This window comes from Cyprinodon variegatus, unplaced genomic scaffold (assembly GCF_000732505.1).
Source record: "Cyprinodon variegatus isolate N-32 unplaced genomic scaffold, C_variegatus-1.0 Scaffold25, whole genome shotgun sequence".
Taxonomy (NCBI): Eukaryota; Metazoa; Chordata; class Actinopteri; order Cyprinodontiformes; family Cyprinodontidae; genus Cyprinodon; species Cyprinodon variegatus.
The window spans coordinates 650,590-674,625 of NW_015150478.1; the positions used below are offsets into that span (position 1 = coordinate 650,590).

The following is a 24,036-nucleotide window of genomic DNA, read 5'->3' on the forward strand; positions in this document are numbered from 1 at the left end:
AGCAGCAGAACAGACAATTGATGATGGGGAATTTGGATTCCACAGTAAGTTTACTTCATTATTACCGTCTTTTCTATAAAAGTAGTAATTGTGGTGCCCGTTAAGATTTTCTGTTTTTGTCCATTTTGGCTTAATTTTGGATTTAATTACCACCATTGAGCCCCTCATGTTTCAGAGAGCAGCAGCCTAACTGGCTGAACACAAACAGCATGGTGCTAGCATCACAAACCTCCAACTTTATTCATATAAGGATTACTCTCTTTACAGTTAATTCGTATTTGATTAAAGGAGCTTACAAACTGCAAGGTTTTATTACAAACTGCCTTTAATCCTGCTGCTACTTTACAATTATGCTCAGCATTTTGTTTGGTTTAGCACAAAATCCCTGCAATAAAGTTTTGACTTTTTGTTTGTTTTTTGAGGGCAGGATATATAAAAAAATTAGAGATAACTACTCCATCGCTCCAAAGTCTCTGCAGGCAGCTCATTCAGGCTTTTGCCTCTTTTATAATGGTTGGGACATTGTACTAAACTAAAGCTTAGCCTCCTCCCTGCTATTGAAACAGCTGCAGCCTCTAGGCTCAGCATTCATGTTGGATAAAGTCACGCCACCGCCCTGATTACAGGCTTTCTATCTCTGCAGATGGGGTGAAATGTGTTGACTCAGGATGGCTGACATGCCAAACAGACATTCGTCTGCGCTTGCACTATTCCAAGAGGCCTCCAGTGTCAATTACCAAGAAGAAATTCAAGAAGTCCCGCTTCAGGTAAGGGTGTTGCTGGGTTCAAATTGTAACTGCTGAGAAAGTACACCATGTTTCACATTGTAGGCTTAGGTAAGGGTAACATAATGTCTGTGGCTGTAAAGTAGATAAACAACATAACAGCTTATTAGTTTTTTTTTTAGGGTTTATTTGTCTTTTGGTCATTTTCCCCTTTTGTTCATATAGGATCAAACTTACGTTGGAGGGCATTGAGGAAGAGGAGGATGAAGAAGAGGAACTCAGCCCTTCCTCTTCGCACAAGATGACCCCTACTTTGGAAATCAGTTTGATCACTGAAAACGGCTACAAGTCCCGTCACTCTCAGCCGGAGTGTGGCTATGCCCTGGAGCCGTCTCGATGGACTGAGTACAGCATCCACACCATGGACCCTGACAACATGGAGCTCACCTTTGAGTTTTTTGAGGTGATTTTTCCTCTGATAACTCGGTCAAAAGGTACTTATACATGGATACTGATCCTGATCATGATTACAGGAGGATCTGAGTGAGCATGTAGTCCAGGGAGACATCCATCCTGGACACGTTGGGACAGCCTGCCTCCTCTCTTCCTCATTTTTGGAGAGCGGCAAAGATTCAGGAGTAGCTACACTTCCCATAATGGGACGAAACTCCAGGCAGACAATTGGGAAAGTCAGAGGTGAAGCTTTTTGCTTTGAATATATATATATATTTTTTTTTCTATATACATATCCTGATATTGTGGAGCCCATTGTTTACTCTTGTTCATGCCCTCAGTGGATTACCTGGTGATCCGGCCAATCCAGGGGCTGCAGTGGGACATGAGCTCATCGTACACAAAGCACTGGAAAAAAAGAAGCACTGTAGATGTGGGTCACAGAGGAGCTGGAAGCTCACATGCTGCCAAGTGAGTTGTCCAGTCAGTCTCTACCTGGAGGATTTTCAGCAGACTCATAATGAAGTAGTGAAGAGCTTCTAATGCTCAACACGGTTGCTCTTGGGACTAGTTTTAAAAAGCTGTTGTGTAATTGGTTGTTGGTGGGGCGCCTTTAGTTTCCTCTCTTAACTGTCTGCATAATATGGTAATAAGGTATTTTCTAAACTTCCAAACAATGTTTCTTTATAGCATAGAAAGTGGTAGTTACAGTGTTGTAGCCTGTTAACTAATTTAACCTCTCAAAACCCACCGCGTTTTACAGCGTTTACAAATAATAACTCAGAATGCATGACAATTACACTGGTAAAATGTTTACCAATATAGATATGTTAGACATCATTGGAAAGCTTAGATTCTCCACAATTCAACCACCTAGTTCATTTATGGACATAGCGAGAACCAAAGCACAAGTAACACAGATATAGCAGCAAGTCAAAATGTAACATGACAAAGCAGCAGCAACAAGCAAGCATGTCTTTATAACTGCTGTTCAAAAAAAGACCTATTATTTTCGAGAATAAAAAAACAACTTTGAGTCATGTTTGAACTGATGCAGCTTGGACTGTGTTTTACTCACCCCATTTTCGTGTATATATTCAGAAACTAGAAGGTGTTCGCTTTCAAATAACGTATCACATGTAATTTGGGCTTACAGTTGCTAAGTTATTTGCTTTTCCGTTTGGGTATGCAAAATAGGGGAGAATTTCCTAAAATTAGGTGGATATTAAGAGGGTAAACTTTAAACTTAACTCTTTAAAGCCTTAATGTGTTCAGTGATAAAAGAAACCAGTCCGTGTGTTGCTGGGTCACTTAAGTGGTCCTCATCTTCTGCAGGAAATCATTGTCTGCTGTGTTTCAATATCCCTTTAAACAATCAAATATATATATATTAATAGAATGTATAAATAATTAGATTAATTTCCTCCTTTTTTAAGTTGAGAACTCAAATCTAGGCCCATTTCAACTGCCTGTGGGTTTTGACGCCTTATCAGTTGTTCTTGTTTTACAGACACCACAAAGTCAGAGAAAACACAATTGCTTCTTTCACAAGTGCTGCTAAACATGTAAGTCCTTAAGGTGGTAATTGTCTCGATGCAGCTGTTTGTATGAGACTTGCCTCACTGTTCATATTCTTCCAGGGTGTAGCCTTTGTGGAGTTTGATGTTCACCTCTCTAAGGATGCTGTGCCTATAGTATACCACGACCTGACATGCTGCATCGCCACCAAAAAGGCAAGTGGCAGCTCTTTGCTCACAGTTCTGGTTGCTTTTTGCCGCTGACATTTCTGGTCCTGTCTTGGCAGAAGAAGAATGACCAGACTCTGGAGCTCATCGAGGTTCCTGTCAAAGACCTGACATTTGATCAGCTGCAGCTGTTAAAGGTAAACTGCACTTGTTAAACCGGATTGTAGAGATTCCCTGCTTTTTACAACGTGGACTATCAATCTGACTGATCAGGGCTATAGAAGGAGGCAGGATCTAAGGAAAGGATAATTATACAACCAATTAAAACCATCTAGTTTTTTTAGAACGATTTTGCTTGATTGAAAATACGTTATAGATATACTAATATCATTAGGGGCCAGTCTGCTTTGCAGTGTGATTTTTATGTGTATATCTCCTTCTGTTTGTCCACCCAGACTGACCCTCTTCTTTAAACATTTGCTCACCCTGCTGGAAGGTCACCAGATTAGTCCTCAAACAAAGTCTATAGCACCATGACACCATTATACTGTACTCCTAAATTAGGAATTTTTGAGATTATTCTGTCAATTTAGCAGACCTTTGCCACTGGTTTCACATTCGGGTGATTTTGTATTAGTTAGACTTGGATCCAGATATGCTGCATTGTGTTAATCAGTGGATAGATGACAGCCACTGGTTATATGCTGGACCTGAAATGGTTTGGATTATTACTGTATCCTCGGCGATCACTCATCAGTTTGAGTCAGTACTAAACTTTCTCCTACTGTTCTAGCGCATGGATCATTGATAAAATGCGTATTGTTCTTTTTTGCTGCTGTAATGGTAACATACTTAAATGTGATTTGTGTCTCTCCTAGCTGGCCCATGTCACTGCCATGACAGGAAGTGATGACAAAGGTAAGCAGAATTGTGTTTTGTCCCACTATCCTGTCAGGATCTTGTAATAAAGATTGAATTAGTGTGTCTGTAAAGGGCAGTTGTGTAATAGCTGGGGGGGTAGCCCTGTGTCACAGGATGAAATTTATATTCTTGATTTTGTTATATAATCTACTGTATGATGAAGTTTAGAGCTTGGTCTAAAATGGACAATAAATGAAGCCCTCATGGACCCACATTTGGTGTCAGAATTTATTTCACATATTTATGTTGATCTGTTTTAGCTTTTTCATGAAACTTGCTGAATTAATGCAGGATTCTATGGGCTGCTGTAGAAGTTCTGGTTACAGAAGAGACAAATCTTAGTAAAAATCATGTTTGTTAGGAAAGAAATTATGCTGATTGTCTGTTGAAATAGAAAAATTAGGAAACCTTTTTAATGTTTTTGTCGTATGTTTAGAGATGAGATCCAGATTTAACCCTGAGAGAGCCACTTTACATTATACATGCAACAAAAATATATATATCTGCTTAGAGTAGAGCGGGGAGGAAAGTCTAATCCAGTTGATCCCAAGAATACGGAGCCAAAAGAAAGCTCTTCCAGTTTAGGATAGATAATGACTGAACAAGGTTTATGTTTCCTGAAATTTAGGTTAAATGATAATGAAAAGGAGGGAGAAAAACATATTTTACTCAAAGCAAAAGTTGTTTTTAAAGGCGTATTTTTTTATTTTGCTACATTTCATGCAAATCTGACTTAATGCTGAAAAAAATAATGTTGATTATTCCATAAGATTGGTCAATTAAAAAGAGGAAATAAATAAAACCAACATGTCATTCTGGACCTTGACTGTAAAAAAGTATCATTATGCAAACCTCAGACCTTTGGTGTAAAACTGCAGGTTTTAGTGACCTAGATTCAGTTCTTGTTGAAAGATCACTTTGCTGACGTCACCTTGCATCACATGAAAGAGGAACAGAAGATCATGTGCGTTCAGATCAGCCAATAATTTTGATGACGTCTGAACATCCCCTGTTTTGTTTTGTTTGTAGATCTCCTGGACGAAGAGGATGAAATTGATGAACATCAGCCATTCCCCTCACTATCGCAGGTAAAGTATGCTGTAATGATAACGCTGCGGAAGGCAGCCTGCAGCCCTCCCACAGAAAATGCTCATCTTTTTCTGTACTTCCTCAAAGATTTTTCAAGCTGTTCCTGAGAATGTTGGCTTTAACATTGAACTGAAATGGATCAGCCAAATGAAGGTGAGTTTAAACCACACTTTGAAACCAAATAAAGTGGTATCGTAAGCTGATGCTTTAACGCTTTATTTCCACAGGATGGAACTTGGGATGGGAACTTGTCCTCATACTTCAACATGAATACCTTCCTGGACATTATTCTTAAATGTGTCATGCAGAATGCTGGAAGAAGGCGTGTTATCTTCTCATGTTTTGACCCAGATATCTGCACAATGTAAGTTCACACAAGGCAGTTTATTCTTCTTTTAAACTGAAAAGTATCTCATGAAGCCTGTAAAGGATCAGTTTACCTCAAAAGATGCGCATAGGGGTTTTTTTCCAGTGAGGCTAGAGACGCCTCAGCAGGATCTATTTGAAATAGTATTTTCCAATCAGTTTTTTCTGTGTCTTTTATTTGGCCTGCAGGGTGCGACTCAAGCAGAACAAGTACCCCATTCTTTTCCTGACTCAGGGAGTATCAGAAAAATATCCTGAGCTGATGGACATTCGCTGTCAAACTACGCAAATTGCCATCAGCTTCGCTCAAAGCGAGAATATCCTGGTGAGTGATTTACACACTTTAGGTTACACAGTTACAAATTGTAATTAAAAAAAAATGTTAGATTAGGTTTAATGAACTTGATTTCTTACAGGGAATCAGCGCCCACACAGAGGAGCTGCTGAAGCACCTTAACTACATCGAGGAGGCTCGGTCTAAAGGCCTGGTGGTGTTTGGCTGGGGAGATGACAACAACGAGCATGCTATCAGAAATAAGCTCAGGGAGCGAGGAATCGATGGGCTCATCTATGACAGGTAAGGTTCAACATTGGAATCAGTCTATTCTTTTGTAATCTTATTTATGCTGCACATCAACTTTGTCATATGCAGGGTCTTTGTACCACTAAATACTAATTATAAGAGTTATAACTAATTTAAAACACTTGATTCTTCGGAAACTCTGATACCATGCACTCCTGCAGGATATTTAGAAGTGAAAGCAGCCCCACAGCATCACTGATCCTCTGCTGTGCCTAAAAGTGATATAAGGTGTTTTTCTGCGGGTCAATTTCAGTCCGGTCAGACTAAGCAGATTGGTTAATCTCCGAGTAAAGTTAAACTAACGGCACCTAGTTTTTATTGTGAAAGAGGTGTTTTTTTTCTTGTTTTTCATCACTCTCCAACAACTACTGCGTATATAGATGGATTCTGATTGTTGCTGTCAGAACAAGGTTTCCCTAAAGCCCCATTCACACAAACCTTTTGAAAATTGTGCAGAGAATTGTCCGAGCATGGTAGCTGACATAACTGTTTGGTGTAAATGGAATGCAATTGAACTGGACCATGCCAGATGCAACCGAACCGCGCTAAAACTAGTACTAGTTCAACAGTAGGGCTCGGCACGTTCAGTTGTGGCTCCATTCTCTGAAAGCAAAGAGCGCATGAGCAGACCGTTTCATCTCCTATTTACAGTCAGCTGACCCATATTGCGGGTTTTCCGGCGTGTCCGGCTTTGTAATTCACAGATCTCTTCAACTTCTCACAGCACGAAATTCTTCTCAGCCTATTGAAAATAAATGGCTTCAGAAGAGCATGGTGCAATCTGGGATGATGTAGAGACTGAGGCTCTCATTAAAATTTGGGCGGATGACGCTATCCAGGCATCTAAGTTCCTGAATGCTTGCTTCATTCCCACCTTGAGAGCTGTAGTATCGTGGACCACCAATAGGACGCGAAGAACCATGCGAACGTGATGTGTAAATTGTTGTAAGAACCAAGCCTGGCACGGTTAACTGATCCAAACTCGACACAGATTTCAGTAGGTTTCAGAAGGTTAGTGTAAATGGGACAAAAGATGCAGCTCTGCTGCAGCTTTCATTCATCTTTTTTAACCTACTTATCATACATTGAACATTTCCAGGAAGTTTGATCATCTTAAAATTAAAACATATGAATAAGTAATGCTTCACTTCGGTTAAATTTTTTTTATTTTTTTGTAGGACAAATAAAAAAATAGAATTTATTTATGTATTTATTTTTTATATCGATTAATCCCTCCTTGGCTTTCCAAAGCTCAAGACTGTCATTAATTGATTACTTTTTATATTTAAAAATATACCCATAAACTGGTAAGGGAGTTCAGGTTGTACTACCACCAGCTGCAAACATTTAGTGTTATAGTTTCATTATTTGTTCTAAAATAGGATTATTTTACAAGCATGTTTCATAGCTGGAATTCCGTTAGCCTTTAAATTACGGTAACTTTCCAGGCGGATGATTGAAACAAAGCAAATTTTTAAAAGCAATTTTCATTTTTATTATGAAACAAGTAAGGGAAAAAAAAAATCTGTTTATCGGATTTGTTAGGGAAAATTGGGGATTAGATTTTTAAGCGATATCACCCAGCTGTATTCTGAATCTCTAATGCGCTCTATTTTATTGCTAAAAAGTCTGGTTCTGCAATAGGGCTGGATAGTATAGGTAAAAGTCATATCGAAATTTATATTTCTTTATTTGGGTTCATATTACATATTAAAAAAAAAACAAAAAAACAAAAAAAACACAATGTTATTCAGGCACAAATGCATACATCACAGACTTCAATTTAATTTTAAATATGGGAAATATGATACCATTGCTGGTGAATAAAATTATGCCGGCACATATTTGAATTGTCCCGACCGTTTCTGCTTCAAACAGCCTTTTGTCAGATAACTAGGTTTTGTCCAAAAGGCTTGTTTACTTGTTGCTACATCATAAACTCCTTTTACTACATGTTTACGATTAGCAGAGTTGACAGTTGGCATCTTTTTATGAGGATAATGAGTCAGTGTTGTTATAGCAGGAGTTGTTTAGCCTTACTGTCTCCACCCGGGAGCAATGAGTTCAAATAGTGGTCACACAGGGAGCCTGTTCTGTCAGGTTAAACAATATTTGGTTATGTAACGTCAAACAGTGGAAATGTCATTACTTTATGTTGCTTCTCGGACCGCATGCAGATTTTTTTTCAGTCGTTCCTTAAAATATAAAAAAAATCAGCTTTCCTTGGACATTTAGCTTTATTCATTTCCAGATGAAACACCCTTTAGTGGCCTGTTGGATCATGGTTATGCTTTAGATTTTTAATTCTCTAAAATTAAGCCATTGGATTTATTCGTTTAGTTGAAATGTTTAAAAATGAAATGTAATGTAGAACAAACTGTACGTTTAATTTCATCTAAATTTCATTAAAGTAATACATTTGAATGTGGCTTAAAGCCGCAGTATACGGTTGTATGAGATTTCAAAGCTTTTATTTCAGTCTACCTCTGCTGCTCCAAAATGTGTTTTTTTCTGGTTTTGTCTTTTATTGTAGACAAATGAAAACTCTGTTGCTAAGCAGCCAAGATCCAAGTGGCTGCTCTTTTCAAGCTGGTTTATGTAAACAGTTAGCCTCATTTCCAGAGATTTTACACTTATATAATCCATTGGCAGTGTTTTGGATCATCTGGCACCTGCTTTGCTTTTTAAATGAAAGACCTGATTGTTTATTGACTAGTTTGAGCGTGAAATGAACAAACATGGTTTGCCAGGACTGTTATGTAAAGCGTGGGAGTTAAACAGATCCCTCTGGTCCTTAGAAAACTGAACAGTCAGCAGAGGCATTTGGTGAGGCCTTTTCACTTCTGTGTATCTCCATGCAGTGACATTTGTTCCATACTTGTGTCGCACTTTGGCCCAGACTTTTGCAGACCTCTGCAGAAAGCAGAGTGAAGTTGGTGGTTGGTTTATATAAAACACATCTTTAAGCTGTTATTTTCTAACTGTGCCTCTTTCTTACAGAATTTGTGAAAGCTTGCTGCCATATTTTGACTCAAGTTCTCCAGATTCCTGTAATGTCTTTCTAGTTCCTGTGATTTTTAATTTACTTCACTTTACCCCGCTTAGCTTCTTTATTCCCCACCCCTTGTCCTAGACCGCACTGAATGAATCGTACGCATCAAATGCTGCTGGAGCTCAGCAGTGTTTCTTGACAATGATACATGAGGCGGTTGACTTATCATAAGTTTCTTGTGACCTTTGGAAAGGATCTTTTAACTTTGCAGAACTCTTTAAACTTCCTTGTTGATTGGTCAACTGCCATAGTTATCATTTTTTTTTTCTCTAATAAACACTTGGACACTTCCTGGTTTCGTCGCTTCGTATCGGTTTCAGAATGCTATAAAATCCCTCCCCATTCATTTTTGCTGGTTTGGCATTTTTTGTGATGATTTTTTAGTTTGAATTTTTTACTGGTATCGGCACAAAGATCAAACTGCTCTTTACTTGCATGAAATTGGAGCATGCTCTATTGCCTTCTGAATGATGGTCTGTCATTTCTAATCAGATTTGCATAAAGGATACTTATGCAAGTTTTGCAACAAACAATGTACGCTAATATGCAATGGTTTAAACTAGCTTGACCCAAGGAGCATTATTCCTCACATGAAAAGTTTCCATTGTTTAACGGCAGTTGGATGATCTGACCATATAGTATTTAGTTTTGGAAACTAGCCATCAGACATTAGCACTTTGAATGAACAGTTATTATCTCCTGGTTCTGTGTCACTGTTCCTGTGGTTTAAAGTGCTTTTAATGCAATACCAGAAAAAGTAGCATAATGACAAACACTCTCAGGCTGTTCGAAGTGTTGAGGAATGTAGTGCTACCCCTCCCCTACTTGTTGCTGCTTTGGCTTGTCCTCTGCTTGACAGACATGCTTCACTTTTCAGTATATAGACAGTTCAACTGTTTGTAGGTTGTTATACAATTAATTAAAGGAATAGTACATAACAAAACATAAACTTGAAAGTCTTAGCATCCCTAACTATAAATGTTCATTTTTTTGTAATAATTTCAATTAGATCGCTATAAGCTTTTTGTTTTTTAAAGGTTTGTGTCAGTTAAACTTTATCTACATGCAAGACTATTATACTGTTACAAACACCAAGTGGTGTTAAACTGTTAAACTAAGTGGTGATTTCACTGTTGACTCTATTGACTATCTGCCTTCAGTTTTTGAACCTCCTCCAGTATTTAGGTTTTATTAAGACAACAATCAATGTCCCTGTATTTGTTTTATTTATATTATTCTTATAGAAACCAACATGTCTTAACGTCAACAAAATTTTATAGCTTTTGTTTTTCTTTTTTGTGTGTTTTTTCATTACCAGGAATATGGTGGATTGCCCTAGTTTAATCTGCAGGATTTTACAGCCCAATATCAGAAAGCTAATTAACTAAAAATGCATGTAAAATGGCACTTGGCCCAAAGTCAATGTGTTAATCTAGGAATGGGTGTGTTGCAAACCTTTGGGTGTTGATATCCAGGAATGCAATAAAACATTATCATTGGAAGCTGCTGCACGCAGGAGAGAAACCAGTGCAATCATTCTACAGGACTGTGCATGTTTGTAAAGAAAATGTTTGTAAAGGAAGTTAAAAGCCAAACTGCTCATCTTGCAAAATGTATGAAACTTAAAAGATACAAATGACTAATTCTGGCTTGCTACAGTATAGATTTATATTATTTTCTATTGTCAGTACATTTTAATAATATAGATTTAGTTTTGCAGCAAGTTGATTTCATATAGAACAATTACTTGTTGAAGATTCTCGTTCAAAGAGAAGTTTTGGATGTGAAAGCAGCGGTATCATTAAATTATCCTAACTAAACAATTCTTTCCTTTTTTCCCCCCCTCTAGTATCTGTGATCCTCAAGGAGAGCCAGACATCTTCCAGGTAGAAGAGCAACACTCCCTGCAAGAGGTCATTACAGAGGAGACCCTAAAAAGCTCTGCCTGCTCCTGCTACTCCATTCCCTGCTCCTCAGTGCCTTGCTTAGCCTCCAAGGTTCATGGTGGAAGTGCAGAGTCAGATTCTGGGCTCAGCTCTTCATAGGGAATCCCAACTACATATTATTAAACTTTTTGCACATGTTCACTAAGAATGACCAAAAAAAGATTGGTTAATAAAATTAAATCTTTGCATTTGAAAAAGAAAATACAATTAATATCATCATTGGCTAGATTCACCCCTCTTCCATTACAATGTACCTCCCGGTGTGGTTAACATTTATTTCCTACTCTCCTCACATGTTGTATCCCAATTTTAAAAGTTGGAAATTTAGCCAAAAGCATAAACAGACCAAGCTGATGTAAAAATTTATATATTTTTTTCACATAGGCTATTTCACCTTTACAAACAGCAATTGTTAAAATGTAAAGTTAGGCATAGAAGTGCTTATTTTTACAGCCAGGTTTCTGGATCCAAGTAAAATGTTGATTTCCTGCATGTAACCATTGAACACATGTTTATCCATATGTATAACAATAAAATAACATGATGTGTGTTATCACATATCAGTAAAGTGCTGGGTCAAAGCTGAATTCTGCGAACCACACAAAAGCATGTGGAATTAGATAAAGGTGCTGGTTGCTGTTAATTAGTTTCTTTTTTTTTCTAGTGGAGTGATTTGATGCACTTTTGAATCCACAGAGGGAGATGATTAACTTCCTCACTGTGATGTGTAATTAAGTCTCTGTTCCACATTTTCAAGCCTTCAGACTTTTGAGTGTTGGCTAATGTTCAACATAGCATTTTTTTTATTTACTGGTTTATTGAGCTTCATATGTACTTGATCTGAGAAAAAGCAGAAGAATGCCGTTTTTGCAAAAGTGCACGTCGGCCACAGCCTTAGGGGAATTCCTTTCTTCCAGGTTTTTTTTTTGTTTCAACATGAGCTATCTGTCATTTAATAAAGACTTGTAGAAATCTATGGGCCGTTTTCCAACCTGTTAAATCTGTGTCACCTCTGCGCCAGATTATCTTCATTTGTTATATTTTTGTATAGTATCTGTCTTTGATCAGTAGTGTAAGATAACTGCATGCTTGCCTTGTATGTAAATGTTGATGTATATGGATGGATGAGTAATTGAACCATTTGTATCATACTAACCCAGGTGTAAATAAACTTATTTGCCCATTTCTTGTCTCGTAATGTCTTTGATAAGTGTTCTTTTCCTGAAACATTACCTCAAAACATGGGAAGTACAAGCATGAAGCTTTAACAAACATGTTTGTTCTTGTACCATGTGTACTTTTAGAGTGGTCTAGGGCTCAAGGTATACCTGGAATTTTTGAAAGTGTGTTAACATTTTCAGTGACACTTTAAGAATTAGTAATGTTGAATCAGCAAGCGGTGTTTAAAAAAAATCAAACAAACTTGATTCTCATGCCCCCTCTCTTTTATATTTTTAGATACTATTAGATGATGCATAAATAGCCACATGTTAATTTAGTTTTTTCTTGATTTTTTTTTCCCTATTAGTGTCTGTTTTTGTTTTGTTCTGTCCTTCCATATTATGTATTATATTAATGCTGATATTACCATGAATATTAGATGCAACCCAATTTTTCTTCATTTTTCAGTCTGTCCCATCTCTTTCTATGAACTTAATATTTTGGCCACAAGATGTGATATTGGGTGTAGGCATCTATGGACAAACATACTATCATTGCACTCCATGAAATTGCACCAAGTGATCTTTCACTCACATTGATATATATTATCTTACAACTTTAACAAAAGTGATACGAGTATGAGTACTACCTGTGACCTCTGTGTGAGAACAGTGGGTTTAAGCAAAGTAAGGCAAATATCAGAGTGACGGAGTTACTGGTTAGTTAAATAATTTCTCGGTAACTAGGTCACATCTACCAGCTTGGCTGCTTTATCAGGAATGTGAAGGACACTCCCTGTATCTCCAGTTTCCAGAGAGCCATAAACATTCAATTGCAGTTAAATATACCATCCTGCTTCTTAGGAAACCGGCATAAAATGAGTTTTGGTTTCATTAGGTCATTTAAACAGCTGTGTTGCTTTCATTTCCAGAGGTCTTTGAACCACAAAAGATAACAATCTTCTCTCAGACTTAATTATTGATAATAAAGTTTGGGTTGCCAGGTAGTGGAAAGTTCAAACCGTCATCAGACTTTGCTTACCTAAAAGGCACTGTTTTAATTAGTGATGACCTGACATCATTTAAAGCGCTGATAATATAAATGCCTGGTTATACTTCTTTAATAAAGAGCAATAAAAAAAGCTATTATTTACTGAAGTACACATGGGTGCAGACTGTGAGTTTAAAAAACAAGCACTAAATATTATGTTGTAGTTATAAAGCAGATCGGGGATGCCAGCTGTTTTATTGCAGACATTTACAGTTTTATATTCATACTTAGGGGCATCATGATAAACATCAGAAATCAAGAGACCAAAAAAAAGAATGTTCTTGTATTGTGTGACCGATAAAATAGAAGAAGCTAATTTTATGCTGAAATTACATGAACGAAAGTTTTGTCCCATAATGGTTTCACATGACAGTTTGTTGTAGGTGGTCAGATCAATTAGGGTTCAAAGATAACAGTCACCAGGAATGAAAGGACTGAGGAATCTTTTGCTCCGAAATATTACATCATTTTGCACTGACGCACAGATGATGAGGAAAGAGGAATCGCTTGAATCTGTGAAGGTAAGCACGTCTCAGCCATGATCAGTATTGTCTTTGCTCACAGTCATTAACAAAGGGGTAGTGAAATTCACCAAGACATGCAAAACTATCAATATTTTTTAATTTGTAAGCTTTTATTGATAAGAAAAAAGAAGCAAGGAACAGAATAAAATAACATACCAGCTGTCATATGTGTGGTTTAACCTTTAGCTAATAATACGTAACAGTCAATATCAGCCAGCAGCACTGATGGTGTCAGGGTTCAAGTCATCTGGTGACTGTATCTAAGCAGTATCACCGTGAACCTTGGTAGAAGTTCATCATCATTGCCCACTGTTAATATTTGCAACGCCTTCAGCTTTTCTGTTTCAATGATGAGGTTTTATTCTTACAATTAAATTATAGATTACTGAAACATCCCCAAAGTGTCTGTATCAGCACTATTTAGATATTTTGTTGAGAAGACGTAATGATTATTCAGTTTTGCTACTCTTTAAAAATATCAACAACATATTGGGGGGGCGACAGTGGCGTTGGATGTAGGAGTTTGCCCTGAAATCGAAGGGTTGACGGTTCAAGCCCCGACTCCGACTTTCATTGTCGTTGTGTCCTTGGGCAAGACACTTCACCTGCATTGTCTACTGATGGTGGTCAGAGGGCCCGGTGGCTCCAGTGTACGGCAGCCTCGCTCCTGTCAGTGAGCCCCAGGGCAGCTGTGGCTACAATGTAGCTTGCCACCATCAGTGTGTGAGTGTGTAATATCCATATTTTTCTGGATGGAATTGAAATTGTTCATTCTAGTGATGCAGGATTTATCAATTTTGGCATCAAAATCGACTGGTATTTGTTATTTTTTTTATACGTTAATGTTTTTCGGCCCCATATATGTAATGCACTAATAGGAATCCCTCTATCATCTATAAATATAAATATCCAGGTTTTATGGTTCTCTTGTGTTCTCAAAAATAGGAAAGCATTCAGTAAATATATATCTGAGCTCATTTTTGGAAAATCTTTAACAAGTAACTGTAGGTCCATCAGCCTCCACCCGAGTGTCCCCATCAATTTTCATCACAAAGTTACACCCTTGAACTGTATATATAACAGTAAAGCATGTTTAAAAGGTGGAACTTTTAATCATAATCAAAATCATTAACATTTGGAAAATCTGATGGCATTGTCACACAGCCAAAAGGACCAGGGTCTTGTAGCCATTAAATTAGCTATTAATTAATTACCCATAGGTTGCCAAACTCTACCACTGCATATATAAATGCATAGGTTGAGAGGGGTTCAGTTTCTGAAACCCACTAATGGTGTTTTAGCGCCATCTGCTGGATGATTAAGAACTTGCAAAATAGCAAGCTGTCGGGCTTTTCTTGTAATTCCAGATGTATAAAAATGTTGCATATATCCTTGGAAGCATTTGAAAGACAGATGAAATTCGTTCGGTTGAATACAAAAAAAAAAAAAATCTATATTAGAAACTTTAATGACATTTTACGTAACACGGCGGGGGAAATAAAAATAGCCCACCCTTTCCATGGGAGTCGTAGTTTCTTCTACCGAAGCACCCAGTGTTTTTGCGTTGTAAATAACTCAATCTCCCATAATGCCCCGCTTCCAAAAGCCACAATCTGGGTTACGCCTACACTAAATCGACTGTAATCCTTACTGTACACAACTGAATCCTCTGCGGGAATATTTTAAAATTTCCTGCAGCTGCAAGTTGTCTTTAATTAGGCTAAAGAAATGGACAACTCCGGAAAAGAGAAGGAAGCCATTCAGCTAATGGCCGACGCTGATAAAAAAGTCAAGTCCTCCGGCTCCTTTTTGGGAGGGATGTTTGGAGGGTAAGACAGCAGCACTGCACCAAAGAACAGCTAACGGCCGTTAAGTGTCAGCAGCAAACTTGGCACGACGCCTATATTAACCCTCACCATTCTTTAGAGCCAGACTATAATATTAACAGGAGAATATTGTTCTGATTTACTAAAAGAAAATAACCAGATAGACATGACAATAGAAGCAGAAACCATTTAAGTCGGTTAGCTAGGTTAGCTGTTATCAGTGTAAACAAAGCATTTAAGTACTAGTTTCATGCAGCCTCATAGCTGTGATTGTGTGCCATATTCTACTTTGACTCTTCCATATTACTTTAACGAGTTGTTTACAAAAAAATATATAACTTAAGTTTAGATTTAATCAGCTTTTGGCTACATTATCAGTTATATTTGAATAAAAATGCCGTTAAATTGAAAACATTGCCGTAAATTCATATACATGTTTGACAAAATAGTCTCTACATTATTTAATCCCCAGATAATCCCTGGATTTGTACTTCTAAACTAATTGATTTAGTAAAACGTGTGTTAATCCCTAAAGGTGTTTTAGAGGCTTCAGACTTCCCAGCACAAGATAACATTCCCCCTACAGATCTGTGCAGTATTATTAAGTTGAGAAAGACTAGTCCTAAATGTAACATTTGAAGAGCTCCAAAGATCCATTAATCAGCTCGGTGATTGGATGCCCTCTGGACTCAGTGCAGGAGGAGGGAAGCAAAAGGGATCCTAACTAAATTAACACCTCTCTTGGAGGTTTCCCACCCCATGCATGAAGCTGTTGCAGAACTGGAGAGCTCCTTCAGTGATGGACTGCTGCACCCTAAATGCACCAGGGAGCATTATCACAGATCCTTCTTCCCAGCAGCTGTAAGACTGCAATGGTCCCCACACCCTCAATAAGTTGTTACATTCATGCTGGTTTGCAGTTTCTAACTTAGTCAGTTAAATAACTTGCTGCTGTCATTTTGCACATCTCTGATATTGCTGCTGTTTTCAAATATCTATTACTGTAGAAATGTCCATAGGTGTACATGGGTTATTTATTCTCCAGGTACACGGTTTCCATCGATCAATCCATCCATTTTCTGACACGCTGTATCCCTAGTGGGGTCGCGAGGGGTGCTGGTGCCTATCTCCAGCAGTCAATAGGCGAGAGGCGGGGTACACCCTGGACAGGTCGCCAGTCCATCGCAGGGCAACACAGAGACACAAAGGGCAAACAACCATTCACCCACGCACTCGCACCTAAGGAGAATTTAGAGAAGCCAATTAACCTAACAGTCATGTTTTTTTAACTGTGGGAGGAAGCTGGAGTACCCAGAGAAAACCCACACAGGGAGAACTCCATGCAGAAGCCGAGAATCAAACCTACAACCTTCTTGCTACCCACTGTGCCACTTAGCAGCCCGGATGGATGGATGGATTATCTTTTAACTCTTCACTATTATGTTATTTTTATACACTTTTTTTAAGGTCCACATTAGGGGTGGGTATTGCCAAAGAAGTTGCGATTCGATTCGAATCACGATTCACATGCCACGATGCGATTCTATCATGATGCATGACGATACTTGAAATATTGCGATGCATTGCGATGTTTTCACTGAACACTGTTAGAAAAAAAAATACAGCCATTACCAGTGGCTGACTGGCTGAGTATGATCTGGATAGTGTCTTCAATTGATACATAACTGAAAGCAACTGAATTCATACATAGCTGTATTTACTGAAACGACTTTTGGAGGTGTTGCCATGAAAACAAATACTGGACAGAAATATTCCTGGCATGGACACACTGACAAAAAGTGCTTAGGATTTATAAAACTTAAAATAACAAAATAAGGATAATCAGTGCTTTTTACATGGCCTGAGTGGTCCTTTAAACCAATGAAATGAAAACATTCAAATGTATGACATTTCCCCTTTTGCAAATTACATGCGTGATATCAATTTCGTTTTGACCTTCTTTGTTTTTAAAGCAAAATGCATCCAAACATCTGACTTGAAATGTGATGGAGCCGGGCGAATTTTCTCAGTCCATGTTTTTATTTCTGAATGACTCGTCGCAGTATCCAGTGGCCGGAAATGCTTGTGATACAAGGCAGCGGGTGTCAACACATCCACAGCGACATATACTGGACTGGAAGTTGTATTCCACTTGTTTTGGCTAATGTGCGCCAACCATTCATGTATTTTATTTATTCATTTTTTAAAATTAAGAATCGATACTTGGCGTCAAGAATCGATGCAGTAGATCACAAAAATTTGAATCGATGTTGCATGGTCACGACGATTATGTTGCCCACCCCTAGTCCACATTTGTGTGATCATTTTTTAATGGTCTTTTTGCTGCTGTAAACACCAGATTTTCCCCATTGTGGGACAATAAATGGATTTTCTATCCTTTTCTATTCTAATCAGGTGCGAGAATCAGCTGTAACAGTCTTACACTCTTTAAATCCTTTCTTTATGGAAGAATGAATAGAAGTCAAATATATAGTTTCCCACAAGTCATGAAGGACGTTTAGGAAACATGTAAAGAAGATCCTTTGTAAAGTTGTACTTTTTGTGCTTTATATACAAAACTGCAACATTTGAGGGGAAACATAATACTTTATATCAGCCTGAATACACCATTCCAATAGACACATACAGCAGAGATGCCATCATGATGTGAAACTGACATCTTCTGCAGGAGAATTTGGTCAGAGGTGTGGGGAAAATGCATAGGTTTATATCCTGGTCAATCCTGGGGGGAAAAAAACAGTTAAAAGACTGTAAAAATCTTAAGATGAAATAATCTGTTACAAGTTTTGAAAATTGCTGCTCCCTAGAGTTGTGGTAAATTAGCAGAAAGTAGCAATTTGGGCACAATTTTCTATATTTTGATGTAAGTCTGTGGAGAGAGACACAAACAATGTAACTGCAACAACTGTAAAAGTAGTACTCCAGAGGGCTGAATGCAAAGGTTCCCCCTCTTTTTAAGAATATTTCTTTTTAAAAGCAATGTTTTACTATCTTCTGTTTAACTATCTATCCTATTAAATCATTAAACCTTCTGATGTTAATGTGACATCTTTTTAAAAACCCATACCATGATTTATCAAACTGAGTGCTTTTACAACTATACAAAAAACTGGTAAAGACGATTTATATACATTTACAAGAGTTTTTCTTATTGCTCTTTTTATTTATTTCCCTAGAGGGCACCACAAAGTGGAGGAGGCTTGTGAGATGTACTGCAGAGCTGCCAACATGTTCAAGATGGCCAAGAACTGGAGCGGTAAATGGATGTCCACCCTAACATTATAGCATTCTTTTAAAGGGTGTGAGATCGAACTTTTTTTGCCGTAATTATACATGTTGCATTGGTCTAGTTAAAAAATAAGAAACGTGCTGAAGTTAGAGTGTAAGCTAAATTGTAGAGTCTGTTTGGAAACATCTGTTTTATTTTCTTCTTTTTAGCTGCTGGAAATGCCTTCTGCAAAGCTGCTCGTCTGCATATGCAGCTGCAGAACAAGCATGACTGTGCGACCAGTTTCATCGATGCAGGAAATGCTTTCAAAAAGTCTGATCCAAATGGTAAGACTGTTGCTGTTAACGCATACAAAGACTGGCTAGCATGAACCTTTTCATCTATTTTACCTCTTTACATATCAAGGATTTCGATGCTTCAATGTACTCAAAATAAAACTAAAGGAGGAAAACATGATTTTTGTGTTTTTGTTTAACCTTTTGCATATTACATCAGATCTGAGGCAGGATATTTAGTCATTTTTTTAAGCTCAGTGAGAATCAGTAGTTCTTGCATCTATACTTTAACTAGTCAATGAAGATCAATATTGATGTGAGAAACAGGCTCTTATTGATTCATTATCGAAACTTTATAAACACTGTATATATTGCCACATTTATCTAGAAAGAAATATCATCTTATAATCATTATATCTATAATTTTGAAATTGAAATGCTGATATTCCTAAAGGAAAACATTAAAAAACCTCTTGATTAATAATTAATAACTAATTGTCCATTATCTCGCTCATTTCTCTCATACAATGAAGAAATAGTGTTTCACATAAAAGAGTCATCATCCAGAATAGCTATAACCTGCCGTCTAACTGTTCCCTCCTCTTTCCTCTATGCTGCTAAGAGGCAATCAAGTGTTTAAATGCTGCCGTCGATATATACACAGACATGGTAAGATGTACTTAGAATGTGATCATTGGTGTCTGGATTCATGTCAATATATTTGACATTAAGGTCTCTGGATGTGGATTGTGATTTATTTTGTTGTTTATATCATCATCTGTTTGTATGCATCACATTTTTTCACCTATTTTAGCTTTTTCTTTTCCCTAAATCCAAATCTAATTGCGTCATCTTTTACTTTTATGGTGTAGGGCTACTTAAATAAGTCACATGCTACCGGACGGTGCCTTGAATTAAGCAGGAAAGAGGACACTTTCATTGATCTGCGTGGCGTCTGTTGATAGATCCAGTTGGTAATGATTTTTGCTCTCCTGTTCCCTCTTCCTCCAGGGAAGATTTACCATCGCTGCCAAACATCACATCAGTATCGCAGAAATCTATGAGTCTGAGCTGGTGGATATCGAAAAGGTAATCCAGTCGGAGGATGTGTGGAGGAAAATCTATTTAGATTCATCAGCTTTTAATATTTTAGTTTTAAAAAAAATGGTGAAAAGTTATGTTTGTTGTTTTTTTTTTGGAAAGGCAATTGCTCATTATGAACAAGCAGCAGACTACTACAAAGGAGAGGAATCAAACAGGTATGTTCTTTGTTTTTTTTTTTGGTTCTGTAACTTTTTTTAACCCAGTTATCAAGTTTATCTTGAGTTATTCATTTTAAACAGACTATTTTAAGGATTACTTAAAGAGAGTGAAAAATAACATAGATCTGGTTAATTAGGGCAAATATATATATATATGTAATGACTAACCCTATACAGTTGTGTATGGTGTCAATCTATTAAATATTCACATACCCACCATTGAACATGGCCAATGAGAAGTAAGCTAAAACAGACTCATATTTTAGATTTTTTATTTTGATCAAATATTAACAACTTAAAGGCACACATGTAACTTTTGGACACTAGGGGCGCTAGACTTATAACTTTTACATCTAGCACTTCTATTGGCTACAAGCGTGGCAATACTGTAGCAAAAGTAAACAGTCAGCCGGCCAGCCTCCCGTGTCTTTTGTTTGGAGACCGCGCTAGGTGTCTAGGTTCAGCTCTTTAGGGCAAGAGAAATGTTGCTGCTCTTTGGAGAACGTCGCTGGGGCAGGCTGGACCAGAGGCGGAGCTCCACCGAACAGCCACTGGGTCGAAAGGGGCATCTCAGTTAGCTTTTGTTTGTAGCCTGCAAGCTTTCTCTGCCTGCATTTTGCTTATTCTAAACATTGAACATCAATTTAGTTTATTTATATAGCAAGAATTCACAACAGGTCATCTCAAGGAACTTTACAATTTATCAGATCATCCAGTCAAATTGATTCAAAGTTTTCTATCTAAGGAAAACCAGTTGATTGCACCGACTCATTGACTCAAAGGCAATCCCTCACACTAAGCATGATTATAGCGACAGTGGAGAGGAAAAACTCCCTTTTAACAGGAAGAAAACTCCAGCAGAACCAGGCTTAGTGTGAGCGGCCATCTGCAGAGGCCGACTGGGGTTCAAGGAGACAGAAGCAGAGATATGAAAGGCATTTGTAAAAGGCAGCCCCGTCCAGGAAACACACAGCCAAGCAGACAAAGGATTTTACCGCCCTCTGGCGGTAAATAGTAGAATAAAAGCCTTAGCGCCATGACAATATAAGTGCCTTTGGCCTTAAAGCAATGTGTTCTTCCACGTCACAAGACCTGGCCAACGACAGTGTGTCTTCTCCTAACTTACATTGGTGGTATTTCAAGAGGGGAGCCCCATTTGGATTGAGTGTCAAGCGTTTATTGGCCTGAGGAATCACTTAAAATGACTCATATTCGTCAACTCTTTAGGTCACAAAGTCTGCGGTGTGCCTTTAAGTATTTCCTATGCAAATAATATTGTATTGACAGGAGGATTTATTTCTAAAAAGGGATGACTGATCTTAAAATCATTGGTCTACACAAAAAACTTTTTGAAAACCTCACTGCGGATGGCATCAGTTCCTAGGCTGCCTCTTTAGACCCTAAAACATCATCTGCTTTTGTCCTGGAAAAGCACAGTAAAAGATGAGCAAAGCCGATCCCTTCAGCTATAACATCCCTTGTTGCATATTTTAGTAGCAGCTCCTGTTCTGCATTTTTTTTAAAAGGGGAATGTTAAACAAAGCAGCCTGGGAAACTGTCCTGCTGAACATCTTGAAGCTCAGGGGGAGATTGCAGCTGTTTTTTATTTTATTTATTTAGCTTCCTCTGGTATGTTTCTATTCCCTTTAGCTCTAATAAATGTTGTAGCTGAGATGTGAACAACTGAAACATTACATTATTAAGACTTTATTGTGTATTCTGTTTCTCACTTTAGTTCTGCAAATAAATGTCTGTTGAAAGTGGGAGCCTACTGTGCTCAACTGGAACAATACCAGAAGGCCATAGAGATCTATGAGCAGGTGTGTACTTCTTATCCCTAACTACTTGTTTTCATCAACCTTTCATGTTTTGATTCATTTGACCTGATCTGAATGTTCCCAAGGTTGGAGCCAACACCATGGACAACCCGCTGCTGAAGTACAGCGCCAAAGAGTATTTTTTTAAAGCATCCCTGTGTCATTTCATTGTTGACGAGCTCAACGCCAAGGTTAGTCCACACCTGGAAGCTTCGGCAAGGCTTTATCTATGGCGCTGCTGAGGCTAAACATTTAATCTAATCTGCCTGAACAGATTGCTGTTGAGAAATATGAAGAGATGTTCCCTGCTTTCTCAGACTCCAGAGAATGCAAGTTGTTGAAGGTAACTCTGAGTTAATCACTGAAGGATTCAATTTGATATGCTCCTTTCTCTGGTTTTAATGTGTTTGTTTTAAACAGAAACTTCTTGAGGCTCATGAGGAGCAGAACAGCGAGGCCTTCACAGAAGCAGTGAGTCTTTATATTTCCTATTTTAACCCGTTTTTATCTGTTGCAAAAGTATTCACACCCCTTCAACTTTTTTGATTTATTGTACCAGCCTTACACATGAGGAAACCAATACACTTGCAGTTTATCTTGGTTTAAATGCATCTGCTTGCACCAGGCTTAATATATCTAGGTTTGAACTTTGACTGTGCCATAAGCTTTAATCTAAACCAGCTCAGGATATTTAGGGCTGGGATCAAGCTAAAAGGAGAACCTAGATCACAGCCTCCATCTATTTTGCTTTGACCAGCTTCCCTGCCCTTACAGAAACAAAAGCATCCCCACAGCATTATGCTGCCACCACCATGTGTCACCTTGAGTATGCAAGGTGACACATGGGATTTGTGATTAGAGAGTGCTTGTTGAAAGCCATGTAGTTATGGTGTGACTCATGTTGTCCCGTTTGCAGGTGAAGGAGTTTGACTCAATCTCCCGCCTGGACCAGTGGCACACCACCCTTCTGCTGCGCATCAAAAAGACCATCCAGGGTGATGAAGGGGATCTGAAATGAAAGAATGCTCAGGGTAGGGGATGCAGCACAGAGGGGACAGTTTCATCACGCATGCTTTCACAAATACTCGCACACTGCAGCGCACTCCTCACTTCCCCTCGCTGTTATCGCAGCAAGAGGGGCAGTGTTTGCAGTCCCTTTCAAACTTTTCCACTGCTCATAAGAAGCGCCACATTTTCTTTTAATTACAAGCTCATCCAAATCCAGTCAGAATGTAAATCCTTTCGGCCTCGATTAGAGGATTGCTGCATACCTTTTTTCAGCTGAAATCCTCCATGGGAGGGTTTGCAATCTAATGTTAGTACTGACAGGAGGCTTTGCATGTTTTTTACCTTTATTTCTTAGTTGGAATTTTTTTTTTGTTATCCAGTATGTGTGAACCTGTTTTATTTTGGATCATTTATCAACAATCTTTTGTTGTGTGGTGTCAGGTGGAACAGATAAAAATCAGATCCATGTTTTCAGTTCTGAATGACGCATCAAAGCCTAAGTTGTTGCCATTTTTTCCACCACATGGAGGAACTTCTCTTGAAACTTGGCAACAATATGCACAAGTGTTGACTGTTATATATTTGTATCTGAACAAACGTAATCACGTCTTTATTACCTTATTAAAACTCTAGGATGTGTTTGCACCTGTAAAATATAGCTTAAATGTACCAAAAAGCATTCCTTAATTTTAAATAAAGAGCCCCTTACTATTTATTTCTGAGGCTGTAATCTGGGTTATGTATATAAGTCACCTGAATGCGTTTTTAGATGTAGTGTGCCTTCTACCCAGCTAGTTGCTTAGCATGTCATTGTGTTGTGTACATCCATTAGATTTAGGAACATCAAGTTTTTACTTAACAGATCAGAAATTCTGTCCTCACTTTAATCCATGTGGAACAATAGGCTGTGGATATTAAATGTATGCCTGTTTAAATTAATAAAGATAAGTACAATACTGTAGTATCTGAGTTTATGGGGATCTTGTTTAATATTCTAAAACATGGTATTTGTAATTGCTATAAATGTTTAATTATTTTCAGCA

At 38.0% G+C, this 24,036-nt stretch overlaps 2 protein-coding genes across 4 annotated transcripts in view; both read left to right on the plus strand.

Annotated features, from left to right (window-relative positions):
• The window catches only part of gpcpd1 (glycerophosphocholine phosphodiesterase 1), a 15,559-nt gene extending 3,554 nt beyond the window's left edge, over positions 1–12,005 (plus strand). For 2 of the 3 annotated variants that reach the window (XM_015394715.1, XM_015394732.1), the window contains 15 exons: positions 3–44; positions 644–767; positions 951–1,188; positions 1,259–1,421; positions 1,520–1,649; positions 2,689–2,743; positions 2,819–2,911; positions 2,983–3,060; positions 3,742–3,781; positions 4,814–4,872; positions 4,961–5,026; positions 5,101–5,237; positions 5,429–5,564; positions 5,656–5,816; positions 10,724–12,005. In XM_015394715.1, the coding sequence (XP_015250201.1) occupies positions 3–44; positions 644–767; positions 951–1,188; positions 1,259–1,421; positions 1,520–1,649; positions 2,689–2,743; positions 2,819–2,911; positions 2,983–3,060; positions 3,742–3,781; positions 4,814–4,872; positions 4,961–5,026; positions 5,101–5,237; positions 5,429–5,564; positions 5,656–5,816; positions 10,724–10,919 (1,718 nt within the window). In that variant the 3' untranslated portion in view covers positions 10,920–12,005. The remainder of the gene's footprint in view (positions 1–2; positions 45–643; positions 768–950; positions 1,189–1,258; positions 1,422–1,519; positions 1,650–2,688; positions 2,744–2,818; positions 2,912–2,982; positions 3,061–3,741; positions 3,782–4,813; positions 4,873–4,960; positions 5,027–5,100; positions 5,238–5,428; positions 5,565–5,655; positions 5,817–10,723) is intronic. The other variant, XM_015394723.1, reaches the window with a different exon arrangement.
• Positions 12,006–15,168: 3,163 nt separating this feature from the next.
• On the plus strand, positions 15,169–23,885 carry LOC107097573 (beta-soluble NSF attachment protein-like). Its single transcript, XM_015394766.1, has 11 exons — positions 15,169–15,384; positions 18,579–18,658; positions 18,841–18,957; positions 19,529–19,575; positions 19,918–19,995; positions 20,110–20,165; positions 21,904–21,988; positions 22,072–22,176; positions 22,260–22,328; positions 22,406–22,456; positions 22,902–23,885. Exons 1-11 carry the CDS (start codon positions 15,284–15,286, stop codon positions 23,001–23,003), a joined length of 891 nt encoding a protein of 296 aa, XP_015250252.1. The 5' UTR covers positions 15,169–15,283; the 3' UTR covers positions 23,004–23,885.
• The last annotated feature ends 151 nt before the right edge of the window (positions 23,886–24,036 follow it).

Coding starts and splice junctions, on each gene's coding strand:
- LOC107097573 (XM_015394766.1), top strand. CDS start 15,284: ATGGACAACTCCGGAAAAGAGAAGGAAGCCATTCAGCTAATGGCCGAC. Junction 18,958..19,528: donor CAAAAAGTCTGATCCAAATG/GTAAGACTGTTG, acceptor TATGCTGCTAAG/AGGCAATCAAGTGTTTAAAT. Junction 20,166..21,903: donor AAAGGAGAGGAATCAAACAG/GTATGTTCTTTG, acceptor TTCTCACTTTAG/TTCTGCAAATAAATGTCTGT.